We start from the raw sequence: 19825 nt of genomic DNA, 5'->3' as shown, positions 1-19825 counted from the left end.
TTTTTCTTCGTTCAAAATGTCGCATGTAAACAAGCTGTGGATTGAAGGATATATTTTTGCGCTTTCCAAAGGAAAGTATTCTTATCAAACAATCCAAAAACGTTATGTTATTAAACGGAATCAATAAATCCAAAAATAATCAATGTTATTAAAAGGAAAGGGAAAAACCGTCAAACTTTACTTCTACATGGGACGAAAACTCCAAATGAATACTCTTCGTTACTGTACTATATATAGTAGAAGAATAATCGCGTTCAGAAAGATTGGGTGTTGTTTATTGCTGATATAGTCCCACTAGATCAGATAGCATATGTAATTTTTCACTTTGTTTTCCGCGCTGTGCATAAAATGATGAAAGTATGTGTATCGAGTTCATTTTCCTGGTAACGCAATTTTGCACTGCCGGGAATACTGAATTCTAAGAAGGGATGATTGCATTTTTTTGCGAAGAATTTTGCTTTATCCGAAAATGGTATGTACTGTTTCTAATGTTCTAAGCTAAATAATTAGTAACAAGAAAAAATCGCTGACGTAGAAATCAGTTGCAGTGTCTTTAAATACAAACTAAGCAACAATAAATGAACCAATATTTACACCTTAAAAAGAATGAAAAACATGATGTTTGCCAGTTTTTGAGGAGGTACAACGCAAAAACAATTTATAGAATCCTGTATGAAAACTATTTAGCAGGAGATAAATCGAAATACATTGTTACCTTGATGAAGCATTAGTTTACCTAAATGACTGCAAGAAGAGGTCTATTTATTATCGACAACGGGGAGAAAAAAATGTAGAAACCTGGTCCGTTAATGTTAAAATTTTGTTAGGGGATTTATGATTGTAACATAATTCTCTTGCAATGGTTCCGAGTTTGAAAAGTAAGATGAATAAAAAAAATGTTAAGATCGAGAGATAGAGAGACGCTCTTAAAAATTACGGACTAATGAGGATTAAGGAAATCATCCCGACACGCCCAGGGAAACTTGAACAAAAACAGGGAATGCAGTTCCAGTTAGAGAGTGAGAGCTAGTTAATGAGTTGGCTGCAGTAGAGAGAGAGTTCTCTCGTGTTTTTGAGTCGTGTCAAGAGCAATTTAGTTTCGCTTTGCCAAGAGCATTCATCTCTCTGCAAAGAGATCCACTGGACGACAGCTGGATTTGCCGCTACCCAACTCGAGAGCATACGCTCGAAACGGTCACCACAGGCCAGAAGAGGCAACCACAAAGCGTGGTGCTGCGCTTCAGAATTTTCGCCTGCATCGGTAACAGCTAAACCCTCCAGAACTCTAAGTGGGAAAAAAAATATTTCGTTCATCATTGGTTTATGTGTTTTATATTTTATTTTTCCCTTACTTTTCCGATGAGAACAATATTTTATAAATTATTTATAAAATATAGGCATATAGCCTAGAATAGAATCTTAATAAATTTATTTACGCTATCTCCTGATTTGCGCGAACTTGTCACAAAATATAATGTATGAGAATGAAAATACCGAGCTCACCGAGTCGAGTAAGAGAGTGGGTATACATATATATATATATGTTTGCTGCGGCCGAATGCGGTTAAAGAGGAGGGGCCCAACTAGATGTTACAGCAGCTCCATACAAACAATTTTAGCATTTTACTGCTAATCGTTTTTGGACTAAGCCAGGTACATACGTACAATGATTACGAAAAAATACCTCCAAGTCCCGTATTATGAAAAAAAATCGTTTTAATGGATTCGAGGGAGGTCAAAATAGCTATTTTCTTTGCAATATGATAATACCCGAAATGTTTCGCGATTACAGCACTTCCTTTACCTTTTTGCAAGAAAGTAAAAAGAACTTTTCGAATGCAGACCTAAGACAACATAAGGTGGATGGATGAAGAAAACAGGGCTGCCAGTTATTAGAAATATCTTTTATGTATGAAATCAGGTGTAGATTCGAAAAACTATCCAGAGAAAAGGCCATAATGCAGAACATTTCTAAAGCAAATGCTTTAATTGAAATCTAAAGCATGAATTGAATTCAGTCAGTTCATTCTGAAAATAGTAAACAATCTCTAAAATTATTTGCAAACACTGTTATCGTTAAAGAGTGCTAACAAATATTCAAGTTATCATTTTCATCAGGCCTGCTTCTTCAGAAATGCATAAAAACGATAAGTACACAATAATATCTAATATAATTCGACCTTTACATATTCATGTGAAAAAACGAAATGTATTCAAGGAAAATGCAATGTCTGGTGTGCATCTTTAATGATTTTCCGTATCTAAGGATGCACAGTTAAGGAAAACCATCTTCTTAAAGAATAATATCCAAAGAACATAAAAAAATGAGCTGATAACTAACATCAAAGAAAGATATTTAAATTTCAAGGCTAAGGTACTTATTGTGTGGATTATCTCTTTGTTTCATTATTCTTTCCAAATTATGAGGAGATAAAGCAGTTGCCGGAATTCAGCACAAGTATTTCCCTTGAATAAATTCTAAAAAAAAAAAAAACTCTTAGTAATCATTTGAACTTTATAAAAAAACATTTCTCGTGTGCGAATTTACGAGGCCATTCTGCCTAATTTTACTTGAAGACAAGCATGTAACTTATTAGAAAAATATCTGCTGTTGTCACTACATGACTTCCTTGTGCGATCTATTAAATTATACACATTTTTTGCTGCATTTTATTAAAACGTATTTCCTAGAATTTTATTAGAGATATATTTCTCATTCAATTAATTCAGTTCCCACTTCGCAGCAAGGCAAAAATACATAAAAACTCAAAACATTTTCATTAAAAATTATAAAATAGAGAAAAATCATTAAACACCAAATGCAGTTAATAAGCAATTTTTACAATTAAACTTAGAGTTTCCAAGCGAAAAGAAGCAATTCGGCCACCGGGCAGGAAGATAGATTTTTAGGTGCTCAAACCTGAAAGCTTACTTTTAGTTCCCCTCGGCAAAAAGACACTGAAGGTGTTTATGCGCAAACTGACTTAATTCCCTGTTCGTTTTACTAAGAGTTTCAAATGTAAAAACTTTCCCGATTACAATACTTTACTTCGCACAAGGAAGTAATAAATTTTAAAACAGAACAATTGTTCTATTAAATAATTATTTTCAAATTATTTAAAAGCGCAATTGTTCTGTTTTAAGTTAAAGGAAATCTGCTGTGAAAAGAAATAGAAAGCGACAAATGACACTTAACAGACGATCAAGTTAAACATTTTTCTGTATTATAAGCTACGGAGTTCCAGCACTGAGTAACAGCAAATTCTCTCTCTCTCTATATATATATATGTGTGTGTGTGTGTAATAATAAAATTCCATAGTCAAGAATACACGTTAAAGTTCTAACTGTATGTTCTTTTCATTTTTAATGCCGACGTTCTCTTATTTGAAAGTACGTGGAATTAAATCCACAGCCCCGTAGTCAAGTTGTTTTTCCCGCCTTTTCTATACGTACAGTTATAGAATGTTCTCGGGATATTTAAAGCGAACTGGATTGGCTGACGAGGCTGACGTCATTTTTTGGAAGCTCCGCCTTTCCAGAGGCTATAAAAGAACTCGCAAAAGGAATATCGGGGCTTTTTCTTAAATGTCACAATGCAGTAAACTTCATACAAAAAGTTATTAGTAATTCTTTTTATTTACTCCGGATATCTGATTTTTGTAACTGTTCTCCTGAATAATAATAAATGGATCCTGTTTTTTTTTTAAAAACTATCGTCTGATTATTTAAGCTACGTGTAAAGCTGATACATCACACACACACACACACACATATATATATATATATATAATAATTTATTTCCTAAACAATATTGATTAATTGATTATATTATCTCCTATATATATATAAAACACGAGTAAAAATAAAAGTAATATTTCCTACATATGAAGAATTTTCTGAGATAAATTTTAATTTTACAATATAGGTATTCACGCAATTTATGGATTTCAATAAATAACATTTAGAACTTTAAATAAACATGATTTAAATTTTCAGTTAATTTATTTGGAAATCAACAAATTAAATTGATTATGTATTCATAACCCTGAGCTCCATTTTCGAATCAATATGGGCTGATTACGACAAAGCACACGAGGGCTGTCTGCCTAAGGGGAGACGTTCGTCGGGGACGTTCTAAGGACATTGGATCGTATACACGTCACACATTGGGAAAATCACGAGAAACCTCCATGCAACCAGCCCATTCGCGGGATTCGAACCTCTGTCCGAACTACCTCAGTGTTCAGCTATTTTACCGCTCGGCCGCTGTTGGGTGTTCAAACCAATATGAAGAACTTAATAATAGTTTTATTTGCGACTTTATTGCGTCTTCATAAGCAATTTTATATTTTGTTCCTATATTTTTTACTCATAGAAGGTATTTGTAAATAATTTTTAAGGGATTGTTCACAGATTTATGGTTACAGTTTAGAAAATGTGTAAAATGATATTTTTTCAACTGCACTTTCAGATGCCATATTTTAATAATGTGGTACATTTTATGCAGTAGGCAAAAATGGCTCTAAAAATTGTCAGAATGGTCTTGCTTAGACTACTTTGTCCAATGAAGAAAAAAGCCACAACATCAACTTTAGGGTAGTATAAAAATTAATAATTCTAGGGGGGTCGTATTAAATTTTGACTGCTTAGAAAACTTCTAGTATTAAATTTTGACTGCTTAGAAAACTTCTAGTATTAACACTCCTGCAAATGGAAATTTCAAATCAATGATTCTGCGTACATTAAATTCTGGCATGAAGAGCAGGCTTTACAAATCTACATGCATAAATGCCTTAAAATTTATGCCACTGAATAGAACTTTACAGTTATGAGCAAATATATATTAAATTTAATAATTGCGTGATCAAAAACGAATGCCTTTTCCCAATTTCTTCAAATACGACACTTTATATGCTCCCTATTTTTTTTCTCAAATATAACTGTTTCTATGTCCCGTATTCATTGTTTTCGCAGTATACAAGTGTCCGTTTTTTACCCTCAAACCGCATTCTAAACTTTGGATAACTAATTGTTTCAGGCAAGCAAATATCTTTAACTTTAATCTAATCAGTTAAACTAATAAAAAACAAGTTTTTCAGATTTTTTGTAAATTTTTATTTTACGTATCTGATGGCAGTATATGGAAGAGTTATTCGTAAAATTTCATGTAAGAAAAGATATATTTTTACTATAGCATAATTCGTGAATTATTTCTCAGTATCTGTTACTCACAAGTATAAATCCTGTTTATAAATGAAATAGTTGATATCACTTGTTAACTTTCTAACAACAGAATAACTTACTCAGATGGAACTTACAACACGAGAGTTTCCTTAGAAATTCTAATTTCAGCAAACGTAAGTAGTTCAAACATAGACCACAGATTGGGATGGGAAAACAAATGCATGTCTATTATATAGAGCAAATATGAGTTTAAATAAATTTTGGAATTTTCTTCAGTTTATACAGATTGACAATGTAATGTACAGCAACTGAACAAATTTTAAAAGGATAAAATTGCTGCAATATAGCACAGATGGATAATGCTAAGTAATAATTTAGCAAAGAATTATACATCAGCCGAAAAACATATAATTATATGAGGAAATAAACTGAATTTAATTAAATAAATTTAATTTAAATACAAATTTAATTAAATAATTCTTTGCGCCATTGCTACAAGTAATGAAATTTAAATTTAAATTTTAACAAACACGTATAAAATTAAAAAAGCAAATTTAAAGCCAAAATTAAAAAAAAAAGCAAATTTAAAGCCAAAATAATTTTAAAAAAATTTTTAAAAATGTGCAAACATATAAAAGATTTAATTCTCGAACTAATCTACAATATCATTTAAATTCAGAAGCATAAGAAAATCAAGTGCAAAACCAATCCATGAAATAAATTCACTAATTTAGCAAATTAAAATTAATCCAAACAATTTTTTTAAAAATGCTTAAGTGAATGACTGTTGAGCAGGCAGGAGACAGACTTATCAAGGGGAAGTTGTCTCCAAACCTAACTCTCCAATCATTCAATTCGTGTTTCGTCATTCATGCAGGCAAGGGTAAAAGTCAAAACCAAAAGTAAAAAGTGAAAAATGTCTAAAAAGAAATACCAATAAAGTGGTACCCTTAGAAATTAGCATTTAAGAATTAAAGTTCTAAAAGGAAAATACTAATGAAGTCTTTTGAGAAACAAGCAAGTGAAGTCAAGTATTAAATTAAACTTTAAAAAAAAATTAAATTTTTAAAAAAATTAATTTTTTATAAAAAATAATCTAGAAACCAATGTATTTTATATATTTTGTATAACCTGTAACCAATGTATTTATGTAAATTTATATTGTAAATAAATTTGTAACTATGTATATTTAATCAATACTGGATTCTTTCCTTTTACTAATAAAGGGCCAACTCTTTTCAAAAGTCTCAATTATAGCCCGAATTGAGTGAAGATTTTAATCTTCTTCTTCTAATTTTCCATACTTTAGCCAGTATTTAGTTAAGTTTTTATATACCAGTTGAAATAAAGTTCATTAAACTTTCAATATTTTCTTTCATTAAATATAACTTTTAATTAACTTCTTTAAGGAATTTTTGGGAAATTTCTGGGAATTTTTTTAGAGGTTTTTTAAGGACTTCGTTTCAAAAAATTTTGGAAATTTTTAGACATTTTAAATTTTACTTTAAAACTTAAATTTTTAAACTTTTCAGTTTTACTTAATTACTTTAATTATTTGCAATTTTCACACACACACACACACACAAAAAAAAAACAAAAGCAAAAAAAAAAATCACTTAACGTTATTTGCAATATTTACACAATTTTTCAACAGAACACACATTTCACATTACAAACAGTTTACATTTATTAATTCACAATACCACTTAACTCTATTTTACCAATTTATAAACTGAATTTAATTAAATAAATTTAATTTAAATACAAATTTAATTAAATAAATAAGCAAACTTACATCTCTTGATTGGCTCAGCTACTTAACTCCCTAAATAATTGATCGTTGAAATTAAAACTTGAATTACATACCTTTAGGATTTTTAATTTTTAATTTTTAATTTAATTTTTTCTAGATTTATTTTTATATATTTTAATATTAATGTTTGCAAAAAATTTTTAATATTACAAAGATAGAAGCTTGGCACTCAACTTTACCTACATTAGCGCCATCTATATAATTAATTTGAAGAACACACTTACTTCTCTTTAAAAACACTTTTGCAGACCCCAACGCTCATATAGTAGGTAAATTAGAATTAAAACTTACTATTTACTTGCTTTAAGTATTTTTTAAAATTTTTTATGTAGTATTTAAGTATTTTCTAGATATGAAATTATATTTTTAAGTATATATTTGTTTTTTAAAAATTGTGAATTAGTTCTTTTTGTTTCTTATTTGGTTTATATGGATTATGTCTAGTTCTTTTTTAGTTTCTTTTTATTGATATGCATATTCGTGTCGGGGAGGCTTCTGTAGACAAGGGTTTCTAAAATACATTGGTTTCTAGATTATTTTTATAAAAAATTAATTTTTTTAAAAATTTAATTTTTTTAAAAAAGTTTAATTTAATACTTGACTTTACTTGCTTGTTTCTCAAAAGACTTCATTAGTATTTTCCTTTTAGAACTTTAATTCTTAAATGCTAATTTCTAAGGGTACCACTTTATTGTTATTTCTTTCTGGACATTCTTCACTTTTTACTTTTGGTTTTGACTTTTACCCTTGCCTGCATGAATGACGAAACACGAATTGAATGATTGGAGAGTTAGGTTTGGAGGCAACTTCCCCTTGATAAGTCTGTCTCCTGCCTGCTCAACAGTCATTCACTTATGCATTTTTAAAAAAATTGTTTGGATAAATTTTAATTTGCTAAATTAGTGAATTTATTTCATGGATTGGTTTTGCACTTGATTTTCTTATGCTTCTGAATTTAAATGATATTGTAGATTAGTTCGAGAATTAAATCTTTTATATGTTTGCATATTAAAATTTTTTTTTTTAAAAGTTATTTTGGCTTTAAATTTGCTTTTTTTAAAAAAAATTTTGGCTTTAAATTTGCTTTTTTAATTTTATATGTGTTTGTTAAAATTTAAATTTAAATTTGTTTAAATTTTAATTATATGAGGAATTATTTCACCACCGAGGAAGAATTTAATTTCGTTTCATGTATTCTATCTAATCTGAATAAAATGTATTGTGGATATGTGATGCAAAGTTTCTAATCTGCTAAGTAGCTAAATGAATATCAGAAAGTGAGGTAAGTTTTGCCAAACGAATCAAGAAAAACAAGTTGTAAGAGATTTTGTCCCTCACAAATACTTTGACAGAAATATTACAATTGATAACTCTTTTCTCCTCGTTGTTTTTGGTTACATTTTTGTTTCAATAAACAAATATATATTCTAAAATTAGAGTGACATGAGTCGCAGGAATAAATTATTAAAATAAAAGTTAATAATAACATAATATAACCTATGTAATGCAATAATAATTGTAAATAAAATAATTTAAACAATCATTTTTCTTCCTTCTGCAAGAAATACAAATTTCCTGTCAGGTAATTACATCATTTTGCAAGGAAAGCATGTAAATTTAATCTCAGTTGTCGACATATAGCTCTCAGTCTTGTACAGAGAACAAAAAAGTAAGACATGAAATAATTTAAATCAAGGGCCCTCAGGTTATTGATATTGATTCTCAAGACTAGGTTAAGGGGACTCATACACCTTAAACCCCTCATGATCTTCGAATATGTGACTGTTGCAAGAATTGGGATATTTTATTTATTTTTAAAGCAAATACTTCCAACTTTTTACAGCTGACTGCATAATATAGCTGCTTTGGAAACTAGTAACCAGAAAGTTTGTGTTGCCACACATATTTTTGTAATTTAATTCTCTTTGTGACAAAATATTTCGCCATGTTTCCACCTTGCGCGCATATTTTAAAAATGGCTAATGGTACACACTTGAAATTGATTGGAATTCTTTATATGGGCACTATTTTCTAACTGAACCAACAATCTGATGAATATTTTAATACTGAAAAATTTTATGGACGAAAAGATTACAAATTTTTTTTAATAAAATGCCTTTTATAAACGCAACTCAAAAAAAAAAAAAAAAAAAAAAAAAAAATCTGAAATGTTTCAGATTTTAAATTACGTCCAAAGGGACGTTTTTTAACATTTTGTGTGTTACCTTTCTTTATTAAATATCATGTTCCTTGCACTTAAACCATAAAATCCAGTGCAAGAGCAATATCGCAAAATAGTTTTAAAACGAGCATATCTTTAGAATTTCCGATACAGAGACTCACGCGCTGGGGATAAAAATGTTTTTTCTGCACAACGTTGCCATTGCTCGCTTTGAAATCCTTGAGTTTGTTAATCAAAAATTCGTCAAAGTTTTAAAAAATAGGAAATCGATCATAAAACAAATTTCAAATTTCAAATTTGGTCTTCCACATGCTCATATTCGTTGGAGGATTACGTTATTCAAAATTCGATGACTCTATGTACCGTTGTTTTATCACAATACGAGAAATATACATACATTTATGCAGATTTTTCATTATTTAATTTCTTCAAATATAATGCAGGACTCTAACATTTTGTGGCAACAGTTTGAAAAGTGAACCGACATTTATGAGTCCGACGCAAAATGCCAAAACGAAACTAATAGTCCTTCGGGATTCAAATCCCTTTGGACTAATAAATTGAAAATTTAACGTGACATTTTTAGAATTTTACGTTCACAGTAGTTTCCAAATGTTATAAAAGCTATATATTAAATATGGAATTAAATTCTGAAACAGAATGTTTTAAACTGTGCGCGCAAGTTGGAAACATGACAAAAAATGTTGTCACAAAGCGGATTAAATTATAAAAATATTTGTGGCAACACAAACTTTCTGATGACTATTTCAGAAAGCAGCTATATTATGTAATCAGCTGTAAAAAGTTGGTAGTAATTGCTTTTAAAATAAATAAGTTATCCTAATTCTTGCAACAGTCACCTATTCGAACATCTTATGGGTTTTAAGGTGTATGAGTCCCCTTAAGTACTAATGATTCACTTCGATCACATGATCATTAACGCAGATATCTGTTAGCATTGTGTTAAAGTGTTAAAGTTACAACAGTGTGTTAAAGTGAATGAACGGTAACAAAAGTTGTACCTTCTAATTTACTGATCAGAGAAAAACTAACAAGTGCTCAAAATGGCAACCACCCGCGTCGTTGCTCAATTCACTAAAGCGAATGAATGATTGGCGCACCCTCTCGAAGATTTTTGTTGTTTTATTAACTTTGTCTGCGGCAGCAACGATTCTCACTGCAACATATTCAGCAGAGTCCACAGCCTCTTGTACACTAAAGATTACATGTGCCCCCAAAAGAAAACGTGAAGTGGTTTGAGGTCCGGTGAAGGAGAAGGCCAGGCCACGTGCGATCCAACATGCGGAATGTGTGGCATTCAAGAAGTGCCGGATCGTGCTGAAAAAGGTGCTGGATCCATCGTGCATCTCTGTGGATGGGGAGCAGAAAAGCCTGTAATGAAGTGGGAAGTACTTGTTCTAAGAAGAAACAATATGTTGCACCGATCAAACAGTCTGGCAAGATGTAAGGGCCTGCCTGGTAATCACCAAAGATACCTGACCAGATATTCACGGAAAATTTCTGCTGGTGCTTAAGAGGTGTAGTACAGTGGAGACTGCTGTCAAACCAAAGGTGTTGAATGCGCAAGTTGAAAATATGTTCTCTGCTGAATGTAGCCTCATCACTAAACAGTACTAATGCAGGAAATCGCGGATCATTGTTCCTCATCCCAAGCATCCCTTGTACAAAGTCTGCCTGGCAGGGATAATCATCTTGGCGTAAACATTTGTAACCTTTTGTACGTAGTAGGGGTGCATACGTTCCTCGTGTAAAATAAGCCATATCACTTCTGAGAAATACCCATTTTGTATGCCACTGCTCGCGGAGTTGTGGAATTAGCAATTGCAGTTCTCGCCAAGACTCGCTGTTTTATTTCTGGCGTTCGTACATTTTACTAACATCATGCATTGCTGAGCGGTTTCTTGCAATCATCGATCAATACTGCCGAAGGTAGTATGACTTGGAATATGATGCGTTGGAAACAGCTGTTCTCATAATCTTTACGATTTGCGTCCATTCCTTTTTACTTCACGGTATTGTGAGGTATATATCTGGCAATTAGGCGCAAGTCTACTGCACCATTGCTTTCACGAAACGCTTCAGACGATATTATCATAGTAATACGTTAAAGCATTTAATATTGTACCGTTTTTCAAGAACAATGTTTGATCTGACTGACTTTCTTCGGAACCTACTAAGAGCAAATTATGCTGCTTCTTCTCACTGGAAATTTGCTTATGATTTGGGTTGGTTTCTCGCATTACAGTCAAAAACTTTTAATTCCAGAAAACAGAAGAACAGATTGAAAGTGGGGAAACATGATGAGTTAAAGTTGAAGCTCACAAACTGCAAGCAAATATTACTGCTGTTCTCAGATATCATGAGCAACATATTTTCTACTGACAGAATGGCCTGAAGGCAGTAAATTGGTTAAGTTAATTCATCTTAGCATGGTATTTTTTAATATATTTGCCGAAAAGTAAATACCTTTAAACTAGGCTTTCATAAAGTTATATAGAATTTGAGAATGAAGATGTTTACAAAAGCTTTCGGAGCTCTTCAAACAGTCGAGAATGACAACAATTCTGGATACCAGCTGTGGATGCAAAACTAATGCAATATTTTAACATACACAAGAATGATAAAGAATTAATGTTTTTACTTCCTTGTACGAAGTAAAAAGGAAGTATTGTAATCGAAAAAAGTTTCAGTCAGCATATTTCAAAGAAAATATCCATTTTGACCGCTATCGAATGCAACGATGTTTTTGCACGTCATCTGTACGTAAGGACAGAATAAAAGATTCCTTTCCTCCAAAAAAATTATAAAGGGGCTTTAAAATGAATTCCGAATAGAATTTTTCGTGGTGTCTGTACGTACGTATGTATCTCGCATAACTCAAAAACGAGTAGCCTCAGAACGTTGAAATTTTGTATATAGGACTGCTATAACATGTAGATGTGCGCCTCGTATTTTGGTTCCAATTGGCTGCACTAAACGTATATATATATATATATAAAGTCAGGACAGGATTAACCTGGTGCAAGTTTTCCCGAATGGATTTCGACTTCTGCTGCCTCAAACTTCTATTGAATCACCAAATTCGCTTCCGGTGTGTGATTTAACGGCATATTCAAAAAGTGCTTTGAAAATCATCGAGTATCTGTGAGTTCAAAATCGAAAATGTTCGGAATAAAGGTCAGTCTCGCCAACGTAGTGAAATATAGTTAATTTTTCTTGTTCCCTTCGAATATTCACAATGTTTATGCATCTCCGATCATCGCGTAGAAAGAAAATTAAACATCCAAAGTGCTTTGAAGGTGAATCATCAGTGAAATATGAAATGCCAAATAGTATTTTGTGCTCTTTTGCATGTTCAGTGCTTTATTCGGAAAATTCTTCATATTCTAAGAATGCTATATTAAACGTCATCAAATATGAAATGTGATAGTTAAGTGGTATTAAGTTCCATATAGAGTAAATTGTGTTTTTGAATGACTTTGCGTTATAAGTAATTTTTCATTTATAAGTAACTGCATTGTTTTATGATTTATTAATTCTAATATTTTGCTTAAATCATTTTAAGATCAATGTTAATAATTCAAAAATATTATGATTTATTTAAAATGTAGTTTTGTATATCTGAATTGGGAAAAAGAAATTATTGAATTTGGTAAAAATTAGGAATGTTTTACTTAGGGAAGGTTTCTAATGCGAATAATATTTTTGTACTATTGTTTTTAATTTTTTTAAAAATTTTTACTGTATTTTAAGAATGAAGTTATTGTTTGAAAATTTTAAATTCTAGGAATTTCTTTAATGTTATTATGATAAACGTTGAAGGCTCTCACCTTATGAAAAAACACATTTTTTTTAAATCTATTTTTATTTTTTTCATAAAATGGAGTGTGTTTTTAATATTCATATGGAATGACAGCAGTTCGAAAAAGGCCAGTTGCCTCTACAAAAGGAACGGAGGCCTTTTCTACAGTAACTGCTAATTTGGCAAATCTTTTGGCCACTGGTGAAGAATATTAAACACCAGTTTGCTCAACTGATAAACCAGTATGATGGAAATGCTAGTATTTAGATAAAGTTGTGGAGTCTTCAAGTTTTGTAAAGAATAAGTAAATTTTAAATGTCTTAATAATAGTGAAAAATTTGAAATTGTGTTTATGAATGATGTTTTACAAATTTTTTATATTTTAAAATGCCTTCCTTGAAAAACATAATTAAATAATATGAAAATTGGCATCTTAATTTGTAATATAATAGAAATATTTTCATCAACAAAAATTGGAAAGACTTTTATTTGAACATTTACTTTGTGAAACAATTTGAACTTTTATCGTGTGGAACTATCAAGAAATTTACAAAATTTCATTGGACATTCTTACCTCAGAACTCTAAAATATGCTATTGTTTAAAAATAATACAGTGCTAAAATTCATAATTCAATTCAAAATTTTATGACTTTCAATGAAATGTCAAAATATTGGTCAAAGTTTTATGGCAATAGTTTTTTGTTTAAAAAAAAGTAAATATGTTTTGTATTTTCACAATTATAACTTTTAACATTTTGCTGCTCTAATGCTTTTTCTTCCACTCTGCTCACACAACCTTTCTTTTGAAGGGGGGATATGTAAGATATAACAAAATATGATAGCTGTTTCAAAATATAATTGATGATCTCAAAATTAACATTCTAAATTTGATGATCTACCCCTAAATTCATCTCTTCTCACAGGTTCCAGAGTTTTCTATCCTACGTAACGTTTTAATGCAGATACCTCTTGTCCAATCAAATTAATTCTAAACCAAAACTCTGAACTGAAACTTTCCCACTCCCAGCCTTCTTCGTATGAAAGTACTATAACCTTGCCCTTTTTCCGCGTTAGCTCTCCTGCTGGTAGGACGCTTTTCATCCATGCTGCTGCCGCTTACTCGCTTAAGATGACGTCGTACTTCAAAATGGGAGTTATTCTATTCAAATATTATTAAGAAATATCTTGTCTGAAAAATGATTATGTGATATGCATGGAAAAAATAAAGATTGTGATTTTTTAAGATATGTTGTGCTAAATTGCGTCATCATGCTTTCCACTCTGCCATTTTCAAGCCACTACGGTCTTCTCGGTCATCTACGCAGTATCGTAAGCTGTTGGGAGGTCCACTGCTTTCATCTACGCATTTTTAAAATCATTATATATATATATATATATATATATATATCTACTTTGTTACCCGGCTCAGTGATCTCAGTTTCTTTACTCTTATATGTTTGTAAAGTGTGCTTTTTTTGCTTTAAAAATGATTGAATTATGTTCTTCTTATCTTCCGGTTAAGGTTTCTATGCCTTTAGGAAATCTTCAAACAATATTTGTAGAATTATCAACAATTTAAATGCTGCTTAAGTGCGGTTAAGCCTAATTTTTAAATAACATGACGGACATGCTTTTTTACATTTGAAACAGCAGAATAGTAGATTTGTTGCCAATCTAGAGAGACTAAGCTTCGCAACAACAAAGATAACGCCTTCATTTGTTATTGCGAATTAAATTTTGCTTAATCCTTTCTAGAATTTTTTCGAGGAAGTAAGTGTTTAAGATTTACTTCATAATTTTTAATATAGATATTTTGAGTTTTTATGTATTTTTGCCTCGTCGCGAAGTGAGAACTGAATTAATTGAATGAGAAATACTGAATCGTATGTGAAAATCTGTTTCTTTTTTGTTTTGTTTGCTTAATTTTTTTTATACATCGTTCTAGATTTATTATAGTATTTGAATAGAACATGTGGAAACGATTAGATAATTATTCAAGTGATATAAATTTTGAGCCTTCTGAGTTATAATATGACATGAACGTCACTCCAAAGATACGTCATTGCTGAAGATTATTGAAGTTAACAGATAGCGTCGTACTTTTTTCTCTTATGAAATCCGCACCCAGTGCTTTAAGACTTTCCGCTTGGGCGGATTTTTTTCGCTCATCTTTGTGCCATTAGGAACTTAGACTGCTAAAGGCTTTTACACGCATGATGATTTGTGATCTGTGTTATAATATGAATGAAATATAACGCTGGTAAGTGAACCTAACGCCAGAGTGTTGCTATGGTAAACAAATATAGTGAATTTTAAAGAGTGCATTTACTCTATTGTGGTTTATGCCCTATCGACGAAGTAGATTTAATTCAATCCAGTAAGTTCAAATGAAATGCAAGAAAAAATGCGTATAATTTAATATTCCGTACAAGGAAGTGTTGTGGTGCACACAACAGATTTTTTTTTTGTCTTATCAAAGTATATTTTTTTACAGATTATTAGTAACCAACGTGTAAGCAAGAATTTGAAGAGCGTAAGTTGCAGTTATTTGGCTTTGCTGAAGTTTAAAATGTACACACTGAAATGCACTTAAATATTTAAGCACTATACAGAAATAAAAATATAGTTAGAGCAGTTTTATATAAATAAAAGTGGTGTTTTTAGTATATTGCTCATGCGCCTAAACGAAGTATAGTTTTACATCTAGGTATTATGAAGGATCTTTCACGAATATTAAGAGGAAAAGCTAATGAAGCATTTAAAACTTAGAGCTAACCATTGTAAGCAGCACACAATGCCAAGGAAAAGGTAATTAGGTGTACTAATCATCCCTTTTTTGGAGGAAAAAGGTGAACAATATTACTTTATAGAGCTGAAGCTATTTGCCCTTTTTTTGAGGAAAGGTGACTAACAATACGTTATATAATTATTACCGTCCCGAAATTATGAGATGGATCAGAGATTCCATCTTACTTATCAGATAGAATCTCTCATCATCTGATAACTCTAAGGAATTTAATATAAAATTGTACAAGCAAACAAAAAAATTCTCAGGCTGATTACACTTGGCGTAATTACAGCAGTTGATAAAATAACGTTTTCTGTATTCATAACTGCAAAGATATCTCTAAAAACAAATAAACGTATAATTTACAAAAACAATGAAAAACTGAAAGTTATTGTTAACGAGAACCATTGAGATAAAATGTAATTGAGCTGGAAGTGATTTAGCTAAAGTAGCTATGATCCTACCATTGATGTCAAAGATTAGAATCCACCACGTGTAAGATAAATACTCATTTATTTTTAGTCAAACTCAAGATATTACGAAATTACCAGAAAACTTAAATACTTGGTTCGTGCACAAGTACAGACAGATAAAAAGCAACAAGCTCACTTATGGAGGTAGAATTATTCATTTTACCTCCATGAATCTCATCGATAAACTTGAGTTGGAGTTGTTTGCCATTAAATTTATCAATATTGTTTACAGAGTCTAATAAAACACAAAGATAATAAAATAAATAGGCGAATAATCCAACATGAAGAAATATTTATCACTGCAAAAAGGTTTAACAGAACTGCGTAGGTAACACAGATCCTACCTAATCAAAGTTATTTAAAGCTCTCACAATACATATTGCACATAGATTAGTGTTTTGTACTTAAAATCCTATGTATGCGTTTGCCGGCAGGTATGATCTATGATGATAAATGTATTCAATTGTTTGTTCACAAGAAACTTTAATTTCCAGAAGACCACCTCTCTTTAAGACATTGCATAAACTACTCGACGCTTCTCTGCGCAACATTGAAACTAATAGCTGTAAAAAATGAAATGTAGTACATCGATATAATACATAAATGCTCTGTGATCTGGATGTTGCATCATAAAACATATCAATGAAATGTGGAATTCTTTATTTTTTGCTATTGCTTAAATTTGTTTCCATAGACATTGCGTGCTCTACATTCATAGTGTTTTTGAATAAAAGTTCCTGCTCAACAGTGTTCTTAACATTCATTATTCAGTGCTATCTTTTCACTTTCGGCTAAATGCCGTTTATATCTCATTATATAGATTATCTAGCAAAATGCTCGTGTGTAGAAATCTGTTTATCTGATGGTGCAGGGAAAATGGTAGTTTAGATTCATTTTCAAGAAATGAATAAGCTTAATATTTGTGTTTTCGCGAACATAACATGAATTCAGATATTCAGGTACATTAAATTCAAATAATCCCCCCCCAAAAAAAGTCATACATTTAGGAAGAATTAAAATGCTTGAGAATCTGGACAAGCATCATGTTGGACAGCAGCACAGACCTTTATCCCATTGTCAGAGGCTCTGTGACTGCTGCAAAGTATACGAAAGAGTATCTTAGAACTTTAAATGCTCTCCGTTTCAGGATTATAGTTGGCCCTGAGTTAATTTTTATGGACAACAAACACATCCACATAGGGCTAATCTCGTAGGGCTGATTTTCTGGATTAACCTGATAGATTAGCCAATCAAAGCTTCAGACCTAAATCTATAGAAAATGTTTGAAACGGACTTGGGCGGGCAACTGCAACCTTCTTCATTCAAGAGCCCGCCACTTGAAGACTGCGCTGCTGTAGGAGTGGGAACGTTTACCATAGGAACTCATAAACTGCCTTCATTCCAGTATGGAGTCACATTGCGAAAGCTGTGTAATTGTTAAATGTGATCACAAACACAATTATCCTTCTTTTTGTTTTTTGTAAGATCTTGGAACCTCTCTTTTACACATCTTTCTTCACCGATGAGCCTTATGCTCGATCATGAGTACGTACCCTGACGAGGCTATGGTATATATTGTTACGTTTTTCCTATACTTCTGATACCAGTTGTTGCGTTATTTTCTTCCTTCACGTTCGTACGGCGTTTGTAGATTTGGAGTGAATAACGACGACACTTGATGAAATATCAAAACACACTTTATTTAGCCAATATTAATTAGGACAGCTCCAATAAAACTTTTTACAGTCGTCGAAGATCTACTATAAACACGCTGAACAATCAGCGACACAGCCTTCAGGTTATCAGGCTATCACGGTGGAGACAGCTTTCTGCAAAGCACCCGACTCTGCTTTCCGGAGTACAGCTCCCGACTCTGCTTGGTCGTTCTCGGAACTCCACGTACTCTCGAGCCTCTCCACGCTACAACTCGCGATGCACTCGACTACACACGAGCACAGCCCCCGACTCCTTGGTTTAGTCGTTCCCGGAGCTCAACACGCTCTCTCGACGATGCACTAACCGCGATACACTATGAGGCTCCTTCGGTGAACTCGACGACCCACTCGGCACTCGCTTCTCGGCTGTCAACTCGATCGACTCCGCAGGGATTGACTCGCTAGACGAGACACCAACTCGATACTGACTCTCTCGCACTCTATGCGAGGCACACACACACTAATTGACTGCGGATCAGCAGGATCAGATATAGCTGTCGGCGAGAAGGTTCTCCATCCGTCCATGGTATATCGCCAATTTCGTCGCCAAATAGACGATTTCTCGCCAAATGAGGCAACCCTAAAACTGCTTTGCGGGGAAGCTATCTTACCGCGCCTAGACATTTCGTAACAATATTTTGTGTTATATCAACCTACGGTTGGGCAGAAGTTTTAAAAATGTGCGCCAGTTCTTAAGATAACCAACCAAATGTGAAAACTCTCTTAATTTTGAACATCAATGTAAAACATGGTAAACTTTTCACAGAAACATTATTCAGTTAATATTGGTATTGCGCTTTCTTTTATTTGTACGTCAGTTGTGAAAATGTGGAAGATGAGATGCCTTTAGAAAGAATATGTAGAAAAAAGTACCCAGTCGTGGAGATAAAAGGTGTTTGAAAGAGAGGAATTTCTGAAAATAAACTGTGTTCTTATCTAGGATCTTTGAATTACCGGATTGATGTACTAAACCTATATACTGTAAGATAATATGGGAGACATGCCTATTGTTTGAAATACGATATTTTGAATTGTAAAAATTTAATTTTTTGCTTACCTTTCACAGTGAGGAGCACTTTAACGCTGAGGGGAACTCCTAGGAGTGGCTTTTCTTCGGCGAGCTGTTGTTCTGTGTATACACCTGAAGCAATCAGAGCATCAGCCTCCCTCGCTTCTTGTAGAGCGTCGACAAATCTCCTTTCGACAGTAGCATTAATTATAGGATCCACTTCCACAATTCTGGCGATATAAGCCTTCATCACATCTTCGCTTTTTAGCTGAACAAAAAAATATTTCAGGAGTTACAACTCGCAGCTTTCATGTCACATACCCAAAAGATAAGTTCCTTTGGAAAGTAAACAGATAAGTAAATGATTAAAAAGATAATTTTTAATTAACTCCGTCAATAGTTGCTTTCCGGTCTTTTTCCATATAATGATCTATTCGTCATGACGGGTCATCTGCTCGTTATGAATGATCTGCTCGTGATCACACACTTGCACCATGGTGAACTGTGATTAATTTACAAAGAATAAACGGTACTGCTCATAATTCGATAGCTTGTTTCTTGTGTAATATCGAATCATAGAGGTTCTCAATGTGACCAGAGAAATTTGCAATGACCTGTACTTTTAGCAAATATTGAACTAACTGCCGTGTGTAACTGGTAGCCATTCGGGTTTCATGCATTTGACGATCAGCCAATTTTGCTTATAATTAATAGAAAACATTATTTAAACTGATTATAATTCATCACTTGTCATATTTTTATTCCGTTACAAATGTTTTATGCAAGCATCACATGTCAATGCAGCTAAAATAGCATATTGTTTCAGCATTACTAAA

At 32.2% G+C, this 19825-nt stretch overlaps 1 protein-coding gene across 1 annotated transcript in view; it reads right to left on the bottom strand.

Moving 5' to 3' along the window:
• The window catches only part of LOC118188481 (fatty-acid amide hydrolase 2-A-like), a 95528-nt gene that overhangs the window by 28336 nt on the left and 47367 nt on the right, over positions 1 to 19825 (bottom strand). The window contains exon 3 of the mRNA XM_085827596.1: positions 19038 to 19257. Within this exon, the coding sequence (XP_085683722.1) occupies positions 19038 to 19257 (220 nt within the window). The remainder of the gene's footprint in view (positions 1 to 19037; positions 19258 to 19825) is intronic.

The sequence above is a fragment of the Stegodyphus dumicola genome, chromosome 12 (assembly GCF_044657685.1).
Source record: "Stegodyphus dumicola isolate Sdum_Otavi_A_Nest chromosome 12, ASM4465768v1".
Classification (NCBI taxonomy): Eukaryota; Metazoa; Arthropoda; class Arachnida; order Araneae; family Eresidae; genus Stegodyphus; species Stegodyphus dumicola.
This window is presented reverse-complemented; position numbering and strand designations above follow the sequence as displayed.